General features: G+C 39.4%; 1 protein-coding gene across 4 annotated transcripts; it reads left to right on the forward strand.

Moving 5' to 3' along the window:
• Positions 1 to 4,743: 4,743 nt before the first annotated feature.
• On the forward strand, positions 4,744 to 17,712 carry LOC140942684 (uncharacterized). 4 transcript variants are annotated; one of them, XM_073391644.1, is made up of 13 exons: positions 4,744 to 4,844; positions 7,822 to 7,987; positions 8,502 to 8,673; positions 9,628 to 9,851; positions 10,211 to 10,268; positions 10,492 to 10,691; positions 11,424 to 11,539; positions 11,854 to 11,884; positions 12,001 to 12,034; positions 12,154 to 12,265; positions 12,607 to 12,664; positions 13,078 to 13,135; positions 13,983 to 15,656. In XM_073391644.1, exons 2-13 carry the CDS (start codon positions 7,856 to 7,858, stop codon positions 14,012 to 14,014), a joined length of 1,227 nt encoding a protein of 408 aa, XP_073247745.1. In that variant the 5' UTR covers positions 4,744 to 4,844; positions 7,822 to 7,855; the 3' UTR covers positions 14,015 to 15,656. The 4 variants fall into 4 exon arrangements, with proteins under 4 accessions (XP_073247745.1, XP_073247743.1, XP_073247742.1 ...); XM_073391642.1 differs by lacking the exons at positions 4,744 to 4,844; positions 13,983 to 15,656 and adding exons at positions 4,851 to 5,164; positions 17,605 to 17,712; XM_073391641.1 differs by lacking the exon at positions 4,744 to 4,844 and adding an exon at positions 4,851 to 5,164.
• The last annotated feature ends 746 nt before the right edge of the window (positions 17,713 to 18,458 follow it).

Below are 18,458 nucleotides of genomic sequence, written 5' to 3' on the forward strand. Positions count from 1 at the left end.
AAAGGTCAATAAAAGTTAAAATTAAGAAGTCTTGAGACATAACAGTAAATGATTACACCATTTGTGGGTCATTTTGTGACAGTTAATGGTCGATAATATACAATGTGATTGTTGCTGCATCCAATGATAATGAGTCATCTCAAGTCACCTAACCAGGCTTTTCGATCTGTGTACTTGAGCCGGTGGTAATTCGAGGTCTTACACGTTTTCTCACAATGGCTGAGATCGCTAAGGTTGAAGAAGGCGTGGTTATCATTGACTAGGTTGAAGACGGCGTGGTTATCATTGACTGTGTGGCAGTTTCTTGGAAGAGGGCGAAGGAGGCTAACATTATCGCAACAAGAATAAGTATAGATGTCGGGTATCGAGAATTAAAATTTGGTAAGTTTGCCTCTTACCGGCGCGGCGTGTGAGACAGTCGAGACAGAATTTTCGAGGCGCAGGAATTTTTTTTCGTTATCAAAATCCTTGTATGAATTTTTTTTCATTTAATTTTCCCTTGCGCGAATATTTTTTTTTTGTACTTCGCCCCCCCCCCCCCCCATAAGTTTTCTAATGGTCTGTCACTTATCAAAACTCGCACTAGACGTGCGTGGAAAGGCTTTTGATTGGTTTGTTTTTCGCGCTTTCAAGAGTTATTTTTATTGGAGTCAATTAGCTGTTGGGTCCACCTACCAAAAGGTTGAACGAATGTAGTTTACTTTTCCGTGAAAATTTGCGAAAATTTTGCTAACTACCAAAATATTTAAAAAAAAAAACATGCACATCTGGTGCATAAATGCCTGAGATAATTAAACGCACTAGATGGAAGCAGCCATAAGTATGCGGAAACGATTATAAATATGATTAAAATATGCGGTATCGGTATTTGGACAATTTTCGACGCGGTATTTCGGTATTTGCCATTTTTTCTGACGGTGTTACGGTATTGGGTACCCCGCAATGTCCCCCTCTTTTTACGAAGGAACAAAAATACTGCAGCCTGATGAATTCGACTTTGTCGTTACGCTTTCTAGACTCGCGGAGTTTTGTGATATCGCGTACCGGGATGGAGGAAAACCTCATGTTTTAGTGCGGTTTTGTCCATGCGAAAAGGATGATATGTGGCATTCGTGGGTAGATTTTTGTCAGGAAATGTCTAACGTCGAAATCGTAGATCCAATAACAGGAACATATTCGATTATAGATGGTCCCTTTCTCTACTTAGATGGCTCTACCCTGAAACAGAGGTTTTATTGCTTACTGAGAGAGGCATTTAAATCTGTAACATGGCCTGAAAACCTAAAATTCGTTTCTTCTACGGGGTTTGCTTTTGACAAGATTGGTTTGTCAGGTGCAACACAAGCTGCCGTGTCAGAGAAATTAGATTTTCTGTGGAGAGGTAATCTGAAAGTGTCAGTGGATTTAGCCTTAGCCATAGAATTTAACGGTTGGCCCTCACTGCCGGGGCTATTTGATGAGTTGTTGGTAGAGGGACATCCTGCATATTCATTAAAAATGGATATGAAAAATTCTGGTTTCCATGCTGTACCAAAACTAGGAGTTATATGGAGAATTTCATGGTCTAGGGCAGAGACAGCCATTTTGAATTACATCTTTAATCGAAATGAACAAGCTGCCATAAGCTATCGTGTTGCAAAGATGATCAAAGAGACACACTTTGTTGAAGTCATAGAACAATCGAGTTCAAACTTTCCCGTACGTATTTGTGAAAGCTATACAATAAAACATTTGTTAATGTACCTCTGGTTATCAAATTCATCTTCATCCGAATGTTTAGCAAAGGGTTGTGGTGAAATGCTCTTGGACCTTCTCAAGCTGCTGGTTGATGGACTTAAAACAGGTCACTGTAAACAAGTTTTTGCAAATTTCAGCACAGTAAAAACTGGCCCTCTGCTTCCGTTTCTTGCTTCAGCAGTGGAAAAGTGCATCAGAACTCTTTCTGAAATGCAGAATGTAGAGATTTCTCAAGTTCCAAGGAGGTGTGAGGATTTCTTTAAGGATAAAATACATGTTGCATTGCCACGTCCTCCGAGAAAACTCAGCAGTTATAAAATAACCAAGATACATTAAACATTGATAGGAAGTAATATACCCTGTTTCCTTTGCTGGTTATTTAACATCTACAAATACATTGAATTCACCCAAATGAAGAACTTGAAATCTTTCTTTTAAATGATGAAAAATTTTATGCCATTTTAGGTAATTATGTGTTTTAGAAATGTAGTCAATTTAAAATTTGTAAAAGCAACTTGAACGGAAGATTAGCTCTGTCTTGTAGCTCTCTGAAAGACAATTGAAATAAAGTGAATAATACTCATGAATACTACTGCCACAAGACATTCATATGTGTGACTTTACTTGAGGAAACATCACTTTTCTAAGGAATTGATTCTAAAGTGAACTATACTCAGGGGCACCCAACGAGAATATAGTTCAAAACCACTCAACATAGCATTGTTAAACGTATTTTAGTATTTAAACGGTAGATTTAGGCATAATTTTATCTCCTAAAAATTTTTTATCTGTTCGGATTTCCTAGCTGAAAGTCTAGTGATCCGAAGATTATAGGGATCAAAACTTACCTTTTCGAAAATTTCAGCCAGAAAAATGGCTCCCGAAAATTCTAGGTGACCTTTTTAGGGTGAAAATCGGTAAAAATGGGCAATTATACCATTTTTTAGCTGTTCGAAAATCCTAGGAGAGGCAGGCAAGCAAGAAATTTTACGACAAATGTTCCGAAAATTCTAGATCTCAAATCGTCTTCCGAACAGACATTTCCCGAAAATTGACGTTGGGTACCCCTATATACTGATCCAGAAATTGATGAAGATAAGAAGAGGACCATCATCACCTATTTCCAGTCCCCTCTCATACAGCAAAATTACAGTGCTTCATAAATATGGTTTCCCAGAAAAAACTGTTCTAACGAGCCTTCGGGTAAACTTCTTTGACAGAAAACAACGCGCTTTTGGGACTCGATGCGCAGCAAATGACTATTCAAGTTCAGTGACTAAGTCAGAGATCCGAAGGTTCTTGTATTCTAAGTCATGACCCTAGTATTTTAACCATCAATGCAAAAGCTGGCATCGCCATCATCGATTTGAACTTACCACAAGTTGACCTCACGATTTTCACATGAGAAAAGCTGTAAAGCGAGTGGAGCGAGCTTTTCTGACCGGGAAGAGGCCGAGCGAGGGACGAAGTTGCGAGAGGTCGTCCTTCATCCCACGGAGTATTCCTAATAAGACGATGGACTTTTTCGAAAGTCTTTCATCGCCGAGAGGCTGGGAGCAGTTTTCTTTTACACCCCACACAATAGACAGTGCAACTCTAACCGTAGCCTGTGTAGCCTGCCTTCATCGCGCGTTCCGTTTTTTGTTCCAAATTCCTTCCTAAGCACCGGTTTCGCAGGCTATTTTATCCGTTACATTTCAAGATCCCTCCGGCTAATTCTCAGAAGTACCCATGCGGTAATCGATAGAGATCAGCTGAGATCACTTACCTGATCATTTTGAGCATTTATATACACCGATGGACATGTGTTTGCTTTGGACTCATCTTTATTTTAGAAGCAGACCACAACTTCTGATCGATGCTACAACGGATACTAAGATTCCGTCTCAAAGTAATGAGAAACAGCATCCATCTGCTGACGCCCTCCTCACGTGCCTCTGCATCTACCCCCTTAAAAAATGTCTGATATCTAGTCCCGGGTGGGGGTACTCGATATATCCCTGGGTGGGGAGATGCGGCGCGGCCCCTCATACCCTGACCCAGTTTAAGACAAATATCGCTGATTTTCCTACCCTGTTTAAGACAGAATTCCCATTTTTGATACCCTGTTTAAGACATTTATCCTGTTTAAGACAAAAATTGATAAATCGATACGCTGATTAAGACAAAAAATGATAAATTCGATACCCTGTTCAAGACAAAAATCCCGATAAACATACCCTGGCTGGCCGCACGTCGCCATTTAGCCCTTATAAGGGAGTACCACCCCCCCGGGTATCTAGTGTACTTACTGACTAGAAATTCACGAACATGCTTTGCAAACTTTGCGAAGACAAGTAGTAGATGAGATTTATCTTTGGCTATTTGTTCCTACAAAATTTTGCGCAATAGTCGACATTTTGGTCATGTTCGTCTCACATGTTCACTGTTTCAGTTCGCGACGGTTGTTTCGCTACTTTTGCTAATGTCCAGTTCAATGACGTCTTACCTCATTTCGCTAACGTTCTTGATTTCTTGAAAGAGCTGAAGATAAGTAGTAAGAAAAATATACACCCACCCGAATCGTGACCCGGAAATAAGCCCTTAACTGATACTGGCTAAGGATAAGAGAATTTTCACCCACGGTCTCCACGAAGGCTCTGCTGGTAGCATACATTTACATACAGTCTGCAGCAAGATTTTCCTTTCTATCACGTTTTTCCTATTTAACGAGTCAGAGTGGAGCTGAAAACATCTAATACGAATTGATTACTGCTTAGGGAAAACCGACATTACTGGAAATAGCTTTATTAACATACACCTAGCCTTCAGTTATTCAAAATATGAGGAAAACGTGCATTTTTGAATGACTTCGAATTATGGGAGCGATATTTCAAATCATTTTTGGTATCTTCCCTCGCCTCCCTTTAGTTATGAAACACTCTTATTGTAATTTTTGGCGAAAACTATAGCAATTTTCTCAAAACTTCTAGGGAAAAGTTTGCGACTGTGTCGAAAACGAAAATTTCCGAGTTTATGATTCACTTCCTATCGTACGAGCGGGAGACTGGGAGGAATCTCGATGACGTCATAGCGGCAATGGCGGCGGCGTGAGGTGGGCATATCCGGTAAGAGACAAAAAACGCGAAACTGCTGTCGCTTCCTTGTTGTGATAGTCCATGAAGAAAAGGAGAGTGTTGGCCTTGTTTTGACTGACTTTTCATCGTTTCTCATTAATCAATGAACTTGGAGAGTCATCCCTAGTTAGTGAGATCGATATAAGTTTGGTGAAAGAACTCTGTGGGCGCGGCGAGTTGGGAATATATCCGAGTTTCAATTTCCCAACTTTACGATCTGAAACTCGCATTCAAGATTTTGGAAATTGGAGTCGTCTGTCTGCATAATTGTCTCGGAACGATTATTGATAATTGTTATAAGTCGATATGAGGTAAGATTGCAAATTTCTATTCCTTTGATCTGCTTGTTATTTGATGTGACAGTCTATGCATAACCGAACATTCCGAACAAAAATTGATTGCATTCTCGATATACTCTACCGTGTGTTTGTATAGTCTGATTTCTGATTCCCACTGTTTTGTTATTCAATCAATCGTAGGTACTTTCAGCTTAAAAAATTGGTCAAGTCTGCGGTATTTTGTTGAAAAGTAATGGTTATTTCAAAGCAATTCGGCGTTGGTATGTCGAACATGTTTTAAACCTCAATCATTCGCTCTCGCTTCGGAAAGCCTAAACTTGTATTATGGTATTTAGCGCTAGATTGCAGTGCTTCGGGCACTATATTTTATCTTTAAACTGCAAAGAAATAATTCCATATATGCGTTTGTACTGAAGTTGTAGCTTAAGATGCTTGCTGACGTTGTCGGGATTAGCTTCGTTTCATTACATTTAGCACGATGAAGTAATGTAATAACTCGATCTCATCTGGACGAATGTCTTTGCGAGGATGAAGACGTCGTTTAACAAAGGCACGCAGCTGAGCTTCTATCGCGGGTTTTACTGCTAATTATTCCATAGATCGAACTTTTCTACTGGCATGAACATCTCTCTGGTATTGGATTTGGTGAAATTGACACCAAAAATTCTTGTGGAAAACGACATGGTCGTGCTCAGCTTTGTTTCGATCCTCGAAAAATAGAGCAATGAATTTCAGCTTTTAGAATTCCCTCCACGTTTTCGGAGTGTTCTTTCTCGTCAAGAATTGTAATGATTATTTTATAAACTTTGCAGTTTTTAGATAGTTTCCTCCTTACAGTCAGTTACAGCAGTAAGATCAGAGGATCTGGGCCTTGTATTTGTAAACAATAAAAATTCCAACCCTGTTGGTGAAACTCGAGATCAGTATACCTAATACTTGATCAGCGTTCGATCGAATTTAATAAATTGTGTTCGTTTCTCACGTCTTCTATTATACTTTAAATATACACCTGGTATGATAGCTAAAAGAGTTTTTGTGGCATTGAAAATATTTATATATTTGTAGTGAGTCAATCTCTTACGTTTTGCTTCAAAGAAAATAATATTGGCTTTTAATTTACAATAGTAGCTGGATTGTAGTCGCAATAGTCTCACATAAACAAGATTGCTCATGGTAGCTATTAAAGTGTTGGTAAACCAGGAAGACATATATTTAGAGTTTTAACAAAATTTAGTATTGGAAATTCAAGTTCTATGAAGTCGACTATAGCTTTCTCGTGTCCATCTGGTAGCCTTGGCACATATATTCTGGTGTTTCAAACCAAGATACGATCTGCCTCAGTGTTATTGGGTAATCAGACGTGTGTCCCTTTGAATCTTATCTGCGTAGATAATATTTTTCTTCCGTTTTCTTGTAAGTCAGAAATATCTGAGGTATTTTGTATGCTTAGACATGTTCAGTAGAATTGTTTTCCTTTGAGTTTAGTTTGGGGATTCATTGCTATGTAAATATGCACTGTTTTCAGAACAAAGGAATCTGTTCTTTTAGGGTGTTATTTCGTTAAATTTAAAAACAGTGATTTGGATAAATTCCATTGCAAATATTTCCAGACAGTTTATGCCTAACATTCACTTTTTGGAGGTACATATACAACTAAAAGAATGAATCCTGTATCTTTCTCATAAACATTTTTGTTATCATAAACTAAATTAAACTCTGCTGGGATTAAATGGCAAGTTTGGTAATTTCCTCATTCTTACGGATAGTGTGGTTACCAGGTGACCTGATGCAAAAGACTGGAAAGGGTCCGAACAATAACCCACACCACAATGTTAACACATTACTTGACAATTAGTTTCTACAACATCAAGAAACACCTGTGATAAGTTTTCTCAAAAACTCTTGATATGTCACCAGGGGTTTTAATAAGCTCTGACGGCTGATGAAACACATCGGCTACTTTGCTCATAGAGGTTGGCTACTTTTTTACAGAAAGAAGAAGCAACTTGATTGAATAACGTTAAAAACAAAAAATATATCATAAAATCTGAATGAAAACGTAACTATGATTTGTTTTCTGAAAGGCCCACTGGTTTTACGTTATGCTTTAGTCATGTGAACGCTATATTTCAGTCATTTTTTCAAACGTTTCTTACAGGTTTACGCAGAATTTGTTTATGTGCAAAAGTACGTAATTTAGTTTTCATCATTTTTTCATTGCTCATAGGAATTGATTGTGTGACTGGTAACTTGAAAGCTACATTTTCTTGAATGAAAACACGCTCCTTTGTCCTCAGATATAGTCCCCAGAATGCTGAAAATCACATTTTTTTTTAAATTTCAAAATTTTCTGGGGCGGAACGTGCTAAGGTCCTCCCCCCCCCTCCTAGAAAAGGGGACCAACAATCCCTTGATACAGTCGGTTACTCTGTTCAAACCGCTGGCTACTTCAATTTTTATTGAAACCCCTGTGTCACTGAGCTAGCCCTGTAGTCTTCAAAATGATCAACTTGTTGGCCCACAAACTGGTAGTTGTGCTTGAGTTTTCAACATTTTTTGGCATTCTTTCTTTGATTTATAAGTCGTTGTTATACTGTGGAAAATTGTGTGTTATTGGTTTATTTTATATAGCTTTGATTTCAGTGTAAATTTTGTTTTCTTTCCTGCAGTGAGCAATCTATCGCCCAGGCACGGGCATCTGTCATGCTCTACAACAATGAAAGAAAGGAGTGGGAACATTCGGGTGGCTCATCAGGAATCTCCAGAGTCCATGTTTACCATCATCCCATCAACAACACATATAGAATAGTTGGCAGAAAAGTCCAAGATCATGCGGTATGTTTCCAACTGGTTTATGGTACTAGTTTTTTTTGGGACAAATTACTACTTGTGAGAGTGTGAATTCTGTCTTGAAGTCATATTTGGCTTCATTCATCAAGATTTTTTATGTATTAAAAATGCTGACAACAATTTGTGTAATTTTTGTGATGTTTTTGGCCTGGTGAGGGTGTGGATGGGTTGTCCTGTGGACACCCTGTTTTAGGATTAAAAAGAGATATTTTTACATCCTGGTTTTAGAGCTGCTGGCTTTATTGAGAGTTGAGGAAGAGTTGAGAGAGAGAGAGTTTTTTGGCCAATTTGGAAATTTAGATGCTTCAACTTTTCAACATTTGCTGGGTTAAGGGTTAATAATACTTTTATAACTTTAATAATAACTTTATTTCTATAGCGCTCTTATCCTATGTTCAAGGCGGTTTGCTTCCAGACCTATGTCCATGCCTTCCTGGCATTGCTTGTGGACACCCACTTACAATTTCCAGGTCTACAGTTGTACTATGTTGTGTTATAGGTGGTTATAAACTGTGCATTGGCAAAGGGATTAAAATACAATGAAGCAACACCAACTTTTCACCAGTGGAGAGACCAAAGACAAGTTTATGGTTTGAATTTTCCAAGCAAAGAGGATGCACTAGTTTTTGGCCAAGCTGTGTTTTCAGCGTTGGAAGATCTCAAAAGTGGGGGTTAGTTATAAAATTATAAAAGTATTATAATAATTGTAATATTTTATCTGTCTAGAAAGCTGCTATAAGAGTATCAAATAAAAGTTTCTGAATGAGTAGGAAATAATTTTGACAGTAGTACATGCTTAATAATTAAAATACCAGATAGATGTAAGTGTCTGTGTGCTGCCCACAGGCAGGTCCTTCCTCATAAGTCTCGATCTAAGGTGCGTCTCTTGGCCGCTACCTAAGGTCTGCCATCCTTCACTCAATCCAGCATTCCTTATCGAGGTCTTCCCAGTGGCCTTTTTGTTATTATTCGCCCCTCACAACTGATGGGACAAGATGGCCATGCTGTAGGTTATGACCAAGCCATACTCTGTCTTCTTTTGATAACAAATATGATGGCCCTATCAATCTTCACTGAATTGCCTCAATACTTCATTACAGACTTTTTCAGACCAAGAAATGTTTATGGGCCTTCCTCCAAAGCCACATCTCACAGCTCTTCAGCCTTCAAACATCCTCTATTAGGTGCCTATTCCCAAACAGATACCTGACAAATTTTCGGTGGGCAATTAAGGCATGAGACTTTTACCCTGACAGTGTGAGGATTGACAGTGTTTGTAGAGGACCAGATCTTTTTAGAAAAACTCTAAAGATTTCAGAAGTCGTCTATGAGAGTTACTAAACTGAGTTCAATAAAATGATTATTCATTCTGACCTCTTTTCTTTTCTCACATTAATTTGAGTTTATTTCACTTTATTGTTTTTCAAACAAGAGTCAGTTAAGGCTGTAATGGCTCAATTCTCCACCAGGGTTGAGAAATTGGTCTGCAAACATGAGCTGGCTTGCAATCAAAATTTATGCAGGGGTGAAACTCCTGCCTTAATGATAAGATTTCGCAAGTATTCAAATTGTTGATGGTATGTGATCAGTGACATTTTGGTAACTGATTTTTGTACTTACTTTAGGCATGGCCCCTCAACCACAACCAATTATTCAACAACAACATTATGCACCATCATCTCATATGAGCAATGGCAGAAATGAACCGGAAGAGATATCCTCGCATCACCGGGACCAGCCACAGTATGATACTTATGACCAGTATTCCCGTGGAAGGGTACCATCTGCTGGACCAGAGCGGACCTACCACAATCAGTATGACATGCAGCGTGACAGACAAAGCCCTAGTGTAAGTTTTAACTTTTTATCATTTACAAGATTAAGTCTCAAAATTTTTTTATGCTACTGACCGAAGGTCAGGGGCCCATTTCTCGAAAGTCCCAGTAACTTTACGGGCCCGAAATCAAATATTCAAATGGAAATATAAATAATAAGAGCATGGGTCCTGGCTAGCAAACTACTCCATTTTGTTTCATTAACTGACAGTTTTATCATGTTGGATGCAAAACTATTGAAACCTCGACCTTTAATGTAAATGGAGATGGCTTACCAGGCCCGTTAATTATCAGGACTTTTCGAGAAACGGGCCCCAGGTGCCTACTAATAGAGGTTCATGTATCGTTTGACTCACAAAATGTTTGTTTTTAGCCCAGTGCAGTTTCCTTGTCAACTTCTCCTGGACCACAGCCAGTCGTCACCCAGTCAAGTAAGTTATCACGTGAACTGTTTATAATAAATCCCATTTTAAAAATTGGGCTGATTTCCTTAGGATTATTGGATCCTTATACCTACATGTGAAAGTGTGCTATTCAATTTGCTGACTGGAATTTCCAGTTTCCCTATACAAATAAAGAATATACCTTCCTAGCTTCTGTCTTAATTAAATATTGATCTTAACACTTGCTACTCTTTGATGATCTCACCAACAGCTGCCCCCCCTGCTCCACCTGCGCCTCCAGTTCCGGCAGCACCACCAGCTCCTCCAGCCCCGCCTGCCCCACCTGCTGCACCCCCTCTGCCAGTAGGAGGTGGACCTCCTGCTCCTCCTCCACCCCCAGCAGTTCAAAGTGGGGGAGGTGGGTCATTGGCTGATCAGATTGCTGCAGCAAAACTTAAGAAGGCCTCAAAGGTAATATTTTCAGGTTCTCATGTCAAACAGATTTACAACATTTGTGCGCATAAGAGTGGATTCATTTGTCACTTGATAATAAATACAACAAAAGATCTTGCATATGCAGCTCTCAATAGTTTTTAGAACATGATTGATCAATTACCCATTACTTTTTGCCCTTGGAAAAATACGGACGGAAGCTAGTGTGTGCTCAAAGCTCTACATGTCACTTTCTTTGTGACAGCATCATAGTTCAAGGTTTGTGTCTTAATAGTAAGGGAATGTTTACAAAAACGATTACACTTCTTTTGTCAACCTCTTGCGTGCAACCTTAACTGACTTAACCTGATGGTTGCACACTCCATGTTTACCATTTCTTAAATTTATTTTACCTGTGTATGATGTGTATTCAAAACAGGCATCTTTAGGCCTACCCGTATGAATTCCTCTGAGGTATTCTCACATATTAATAGCTTCAGTGAAGCAATGCTGTAAAGGTGCGTAGGAAATTCAACTTGTGTGATCATATCTCAAATTCTTGTGACCTTTCTGGTTGACTAATCATACATCATGTACGTGTAAATATAATATTAAGGAGAAATTAATTTTGGAGCTGATCTTCATGGAGGGTTAAAGGGTTGAAGATTGCTCACTTTGCAGAAAAATTATTTGGTACAGAAAAATATTTTAATGGATATCATGAAAAGTGAAAGGGTGTAAGAGGTTGAAAGAGCATTTATTCCTTTCTAGGCTGAGAATGAAGGCTTCAGAAGTGACAGAGCCAATTCAGCAAGTCGTGGGGGCGGAAAAAATATGGGAGGTGGTATGGACATGATGGCGGAAATGCAAAGGAAACTAGCGGCAAGGTCTGTTCCATGATTTGACTTCTACCTTGTTTTAATAGCAGATGTCTTACAGGGGACAAGGGGTCTTAACCCCCTTGAACCCTCCTCTGATTATAACCCTTATTAGCAATATTCCAAGAGGCTTGACTTGCTACCAGACACTAGCGTACGTTACCACTGTGTGACTCCCGTGGCTCATAGCTGTGCCTCTACCTTCCTCGCTGTGAAGGCCAGAGTTTTATTTTTGTAGTTCATGATTTGACTTAGCCTAAAGTATCTTTGGAGAAAAGTCTTAAGTTACTTCAAGCCAATAAGCACTGATGTGTATTTTTTAGAAAAGCCAAAGAAGAAGGAAGAGACGTAGAGGTAAGAGTGGTTTGGTCCTGATAGTTAATGTTGCTTATTCATGTTTTTACCTGTGAGCTACAATAATGATGATTCAGCTGTGTTCAACAGATTTTTCTTGTAATTCTTCACTCTAGCCCATTAAAGAAGAAGAAAAGCCTGAAAGAACTGGTAAGTATTTGTTAACTCTTAGTTTGTGGGCATATTTGTAGACAAGAAATTGTGTCAGTTTGAGGAACTGAAAGAGCCCTTTTTCAACTGATGGTGACAGTTGTTTTGTCTTTTTTAAGGTCCACGCATAAGCACTAGCAATCCACCTTCAACTCCTGCATTTGGGAATAGCAATTCCAAAGCCAATTTCCTGACACCAGCCAAGCCATCAAGTAATAACAACGGAGTCAGGTAAGAACATAATTGTTTCATAACAATGACAATTCTACTCTTTGGTAGGTCAATTAGGCAAGTGCACTGTTTTAGGACGTGGCAAGCAGGGTCCCATGGGTGTCAATACCAATTTCTTACTCCATAGGTATAGCATACGCTGTAGGTTATTTTCTGTGTCTGCAATTTGTGTGCCTTATGTTGTAAGTATGACAAGTATAAGGAGAGGTATACTGTCCTTACATGATGTAGTGCAGAAACTCAAGAAAGATTGATAAGTAACAAGATCACTGCTGTTGAGTCATTCCTCATATGCAGAGAAATCACTCAAACAACTTCTTCAAATCATTGTTTTGTTGCAGGAAATCAAGCAAGAGTGAATCACCATTAAGTAATGATCAGTTGGAGGAACTGAAAACAGTAAGAGTCCCTAATTAGAGCTTGTCTATTTCTTGCCTTTTATCCTCTTTTTTTACTTGTTTGATTTGTTAGTTTTGCTGAGATGTTACTGTAAATTCTGTAATAGTCATTTAAGAAAAAGTCTGAACATAATGAATCTTTTCGAAATATTATGAATATTGATCTTCTGTATAATGCCAATAACAAAAAGACAAACTAAACGGTTTTCTGGCCGTGTGAGTGTGTGATTCCTCGTATCCGTACCCACATAGTGTAACCAATCAGAACGCGCGTTTATAAGTAAACCTCGTTTTACTTGTGTACTTATATATTTTGTCCCAAAGTAAAATCTCAAATTTTGCTTACAAACCAAGTGGCTAAATGGTTGGTTTTAAGTGTGGAAATCTGGTAAATCCTCCCCAATTTTTTTTCAGGAATTACTGGCTGAATTTAGACAAGAATTAGATGCAGCAAAAAGAGAAATAATTGAAAGTAAGTCTGTGTGACTGAAACCACTGCATGTTTGTGAACTTGTGCGTTCCATATCCGATAGTATGGACGGTGATGGTACGGTGGCGAAAAAGTCGCTTAAAAGTGAAGTCTCGCTGTTTTCAATCTTCATAGCGAGTATTCCATCTCACTTTTTCAAATGTAGGCGAACTCTCCTGCCGTTGAATTCCTAAGATTTCTTTTTCTAATTCATGAAATGAGACATTTTCACGTCGGAGTCGTAAAGTGACAGTAAACAAATGTACAACAAAGTTGTTGTTTGACTTGTAAACTTATTGCTTTTTGACGTTTTACCGTCGCCATCGTCGGATCTTAGGTTTCAACTAGTGTAGAGCTTCCTGTTATTTGCATCTTGTAGAAATATTTAAATCGTTTTGGTTACCATTGAATTGCTACAACTCAGGGACCGTACCAATGACATACCTTTTAAAACCGGTCAAATATGGCGTACTAGCATCGACGTCTGCTGTGTTGTTGATAGTTTGCAAGTAGCTAAAAATTGTGTCTTGTGTCGCTCGTGCTCGCTCGTTTTCCCGCCCTTCCGCCAGCAACAAATAGCTTTGGTATCTGATTGGTTCATTTGAATATCTACGACTGTTGTGATTGGCCATAGAATTAGGCCCTTTGCAGCTAAATAGGCACATTGTACAAAAACAACTTACTCGAGGTCCAGCAAAGCAAATGGACGTTAAAAGAAAAAAAAAATTTGTAAATTATGTAATTTCTTTGTTTTTCTCGCGCTGTTAAAGCGCACAGGGTCGATTAATTGGTTTTAGTTTTCTCAGTTAAAAAGAGCTCTAAGATAACAAAGTCTTTACTTTTCTTTCAGCTTTGAGACAGGAAATCTCACGAATTCGGTGAATCAATTCTAAAGCTTCCTGAGGAACAATTGAATTGGGGGAAACCTCTGATTAATGGAGTGAACTGAGAAGATTATTGCCTACTCCTACGTCGATAACTATATGAAAGATAAAATTTCACAAACGAGACCTCTGGACGGAAGTCTTATAGGTGAAAATGTAACGTAGAGCAAAAATTTTGGTATTTTTTCGCTTGGTGCGCGGAAAGCCATCTTAATGAGTCAGGGACAATTATATGTGTAAAATAGCATGAGGCACTCTTTGTGGCTCTCAGATAATGCCTGATTAAGACAATGCGTGTTAATTGCTAAGAAAACCGTGGGCAACAGACTACATCTGAGATATTTATTGAGTCGCGGATAGGGTCGGGTTAAATACAAGCAGGGGAAGACTGGACTCTGGACATATAGGCTTAGTCTATTCAAGCATAAACACGAGCAACGTCAGTACGTAGACGCAGTTACCTGCTAATTGTTCCCGTTCCTCGCCCATGAATGAAACGGGTTGTTTCTGTGTTTGCGTCTGTTGTTTGAGCTTAGCCTTCGCCGTACTTATTTCTATTCCCGGATCAAACGTCGAACTTTACTTGTGTCAAACTTTGTTATAAGGCAAATGAGTAATAACAATAGATTTTGCTCATTAGCATTAGGTTTGGGACTTGTGAAGCTCGACGGTTGACCCAGGCCTTAGCCTGCGAACGCAGACGTATTTCGGGTCGTCGCTTATCTCCACCCGAGTGGAGTGGAGGTGAAGCGACGACCAGAAATACGTCTGGGGTCGCAGGCTAGCTGGGCCTTGGCAACCACGGCGACGACAGCAGTGTGAAACGTGCTAGTTAAGTATCTTTCCGTTTTTAAAACTTATGGCGACTATTGTACCTTTCTCAATTTGTCAAGTGCAGCCGAATTCTCTGGAATCAAAGACCGCACCTTAATTCAAAAGGAGAATTGAAATTTCTTTGTTGTGCAGCCACGTTCTCTATAAAATGTCGCATTACCTGATTAGGAAATTTTACGCATACCTTTTGCAGAGGTTTGTCGCAGGCTAAGAGGATGACAAAGAAATGCACCAATGCACGTGTAGAGTTGTTGTTTTGCTGATTGAATCTATTGTATTTATAACGTTTTCATTGTCGTCGCCGTTGTTCAAGTTCCCTCCCTTTATGGCGGCAGTTTAAATCCAGCTTCTGTTTGGCGTTTTACAACGTGACTCATGATGAATATTGTTTGTTTCATTTGTATAATAATGATAGTGCGGTTTCCTAACCTGGCTTCCAAAGAACTTTATTTTTGATCTATTGTTCTACTTAGTGTAGTATATAGGTAGCGTGCATTGCGTCTGCCATTTTATGCCACCATTTTGAGGTTAATATTCATACACTAGTGCATGAGTGTTGCTATTTCACTACTAACTTGCGTATTATCCATAACTCGAGCTTCGTTCAGTTTTGCATTCATGTGGTGCTTGTGCATGAATGTTGGTGCTCCCAGTTACAGGGTTTGTTTATTAGGGTAAAACGCATTGGCTCAGTTTTGTTGAACATAGCAGGGTTTTAATCATTATCAAGCGACATTGTCATACAATAAAATATAGCAACGAAGCAAATGACGGTAAAATTGTAAAATAAAATGTATTGAAATTTGTCTCCTGAGGTTAGTGTGGTTACTGCACTGTAATTCACCATATATTTGCACAACTCCCATAATACACCCTGTTTCCCACCCCCCTACCCCCGCCCAGGCCTCCCGGAAAAAAAGGCATTTTCTTGAATTTCCCTTGGGACGACTGTAATACCCAGGAGCAGGAGCAGAAATTCTTTTTGTTGATTCACCACCGCTTGTAAATTTGAATTTACATTAAGTTAATGGATGTTTATGATGTCCCTGATGCTGTAACCTGCGATCAGGCGATTTTTTTTTTCCCCGCCAAAAAAAAAAAAAAAAAAAAGCCTGATCGCAGGTTACTGACGCTGTTTCTACCGAGACGCAAATGAAGCAAACCTGTTTCCGTCAAAACATGATCATGAATTAGAACTTGAGGAGGCTTCGAGCGGTCTTGCTTCTTTCTGCAGCTCAGGGCCACGCGCGGCGACTGCCTGCCGTAATGGTAAAAAGGAGGAGGGACTGGGTCTCGGGGCGGAGAGAGGAAAAATTATTTTCTTAGCCAATTCTTAGCCTCGTTTCTCACGGCTTGCCCATCACGTGTGCTCTCGATCTACCCTGACTTAAAAAGAAAAATAAGAGACTGCTCGCAGTCTAGAACTTGAGCGGTACCAAGATATTTTTTTGACATTGAGTTCTACATTAGCCCAGCATTCTTTTCTTCTTTTTCTATGTCATATTGGAGAGGTGGCAGGACGAAAAATCCTGGGGACGACTATGTGTCAGCGCTACTGTGCGCATGATTTTGAATATTAACGAGCCTGCGATATTTTATCCTACAAGAAGGATGGTGAGTGAGATTTTTGCCTATTTTTTGTCGTAAGATTCCCTTACTCTCATCCTTTGTCTATGTCATGACATTTAGGTTACCTTTGTGCGTGGTCTTCATTGAAAGTCTAGGATTACTTTCCTTTAACCATTGCAAAATCGACGAAGAAATAGACATCCCGCAGACTTTCGTTTGTTCTGTCAAAAGTACACGAGCTTCATTGGGCTATTGCATTTAACATCCGCACCCCCCTGGTTGAGGAACCATAGAATTCTCCAGGGGTAAGTTATAAAAATTGAGGATTTCTTTAGGGGTAGAGTAAAAAAATATGGAATCCTTTGAGGGTGAAGCCTTAATTTTCACAAAATTCTTCAGGGGTAAACCCATATTCTTCAGGGGTATGACCCAATTCTTCAGGGGTAAACTCATATTTTAAGGAAGTCTTCAGGGGTGAATGCAATTTTAGCCAATCTTAAGGGGTAAGAAGAAAAGGTAAGTCCTCAACCGGGGGGTACGGGTTTTAAATGCAATGGCCTATTTTTAGATTTTTGTCTGTGATGTGATTGTATTTGCTCGTTGTTCTCTACGACATTCTTGATTGAGCTCATCATTTGAAAACTTAATTAAGTCTTATATTTTTTGTTGACCTTTACGTGTACGATCCTTTATTGTGGAGTAGATAGTTTATGTTCGTTTATGGTCAGTTTAGCTTTGTTGATCTGTTGATTGTCGAAGGTGGTCCCTTGAGTGCTACGCTTTTTAATGTTCTGCGATTGGCTGAAAAATCCCTCCTCAACCAATCAGGAGCTCAGCCCCCAAAAATCGTGTCTTGTGTCGCTCTTGCTCACCCGTTTTCCCGCCCTTCCGCCAGCCACAAATAGCTTTGGTATCTGATTGGTTCATTTGAATATCTACGACTGTTGTGATTGGCCATAGAATTAGGCCCTTTGCAGCTAAATAGGCACATGGTACAAAAACAACTAGCTCGAGGTCCAGCAAAGCAAATGGACCTTTAGTAAAAGAAATAAAATTATTTTTTGTAAATGACGTTAAATTCTTTGTTTTTCTTGCGCTGTTAAAGCGCACAGGGTCTATTAATTGGTTTTGGTTTGCTCAGTTAAAAAGACCTCTAAGATAACAAAGTATTTACTTTTCTTTCAGCTTTGAGACAGGAAGTCTCACGAATTCGGTGAATCAATTCTACAGCTCCCTGAGGAACAATTGAATTGGGGGAAACCTCTGATTAATGGAGTGAACTGAGAAGATTATACGTCGATTATACGATTATACGATAAAATTTCACAAACGAGACCTCTTGACGGACGTCTTATGGGTGAAAATGTAACGTAGAGCAAAAATTCTGGTATTTTTTCGCTTGGTGCGCGGAAAGCCATCTTAATGAGTCAGGGACAATTATATATGTGTAAAATAGTACGAGGCACTCTATGTGGCTCTCAGATAATGCCTGATTAAGATAATGCGTGTTAATTGCTAAGAAAACCGTGGGCAACAGACTACATCTGAGATATTTATTGAGTCGCGGATAGGGTCGGGTTAAATACAAGCAGGGGAAGACTGGACTCTGGACATATAGGCTTAGTCTATTCAAGCATAAACACGAGCAACGTCAGTACGTAGACGCAGTTACCTGCTAATTGTTCCCGTTCCTCGCCCATGAATGAAACGAGTCTTTTCTGTGTTTGCGTTTGTTGTTTGAGGTTAGCCTTCGCCGCACTTATTTTTATTCCCGGATCAAACGTCGAACTTTACTTGTGTCGAACTTTGTTACAAGGCAAATGAGCAATAACAATAGATTTTGCTCATTAACATTAGGTTTGGGACTTGTGAAGCTCGACGATTGACCCGGGCCTTAGCCTGCGAACGCAGACGTATTTCCGATCGTCGCTTATTTCCATCCGAGTGGAGTGAAGCGACGTCCAGAAATACGTCTTGGTTCGCAGGCTACCCGGGCCTTGGCAACCAAGGCGACGACAGCACTGTGAAACGTACTAGTT

The sequence above is a fragment of the Porites lutea genome, chromosome 7, assembly GCF_958299795.1.
Source record: "Porites lutea chromosome 7, jaPorLute2.1, whole genome shotgun sequence".
NCBI classification, from domain to species: Eukaryota; Metazoa; Cnidaria; class Anthozoa; order Scleractinia; family Poritidae; genus Porites; species Porites lutea.

What these genes read in the sequence shown, in the direction of transcription:
- LOC140942684 (XM_073391642.1), top strand. An exon ending in AACTTAAGAAGGCCTCAAAG is followed by an intron (nt 10,692 to 11,423) that starts GTAATATTTTCA and finishes ATTCCTTTCTAG; the next exon opens with GCTGAGAATGAAGGCTTCAG. An exon ending in AGTAATAACAACGGAGTCAG is followed by an intron (nt 12,266 to 12,606) that starts GTAAGAACATAA and finishes GTTTTGTTGCAG; the next exon opens with GAAATCAAGCAAGAGTGAAT.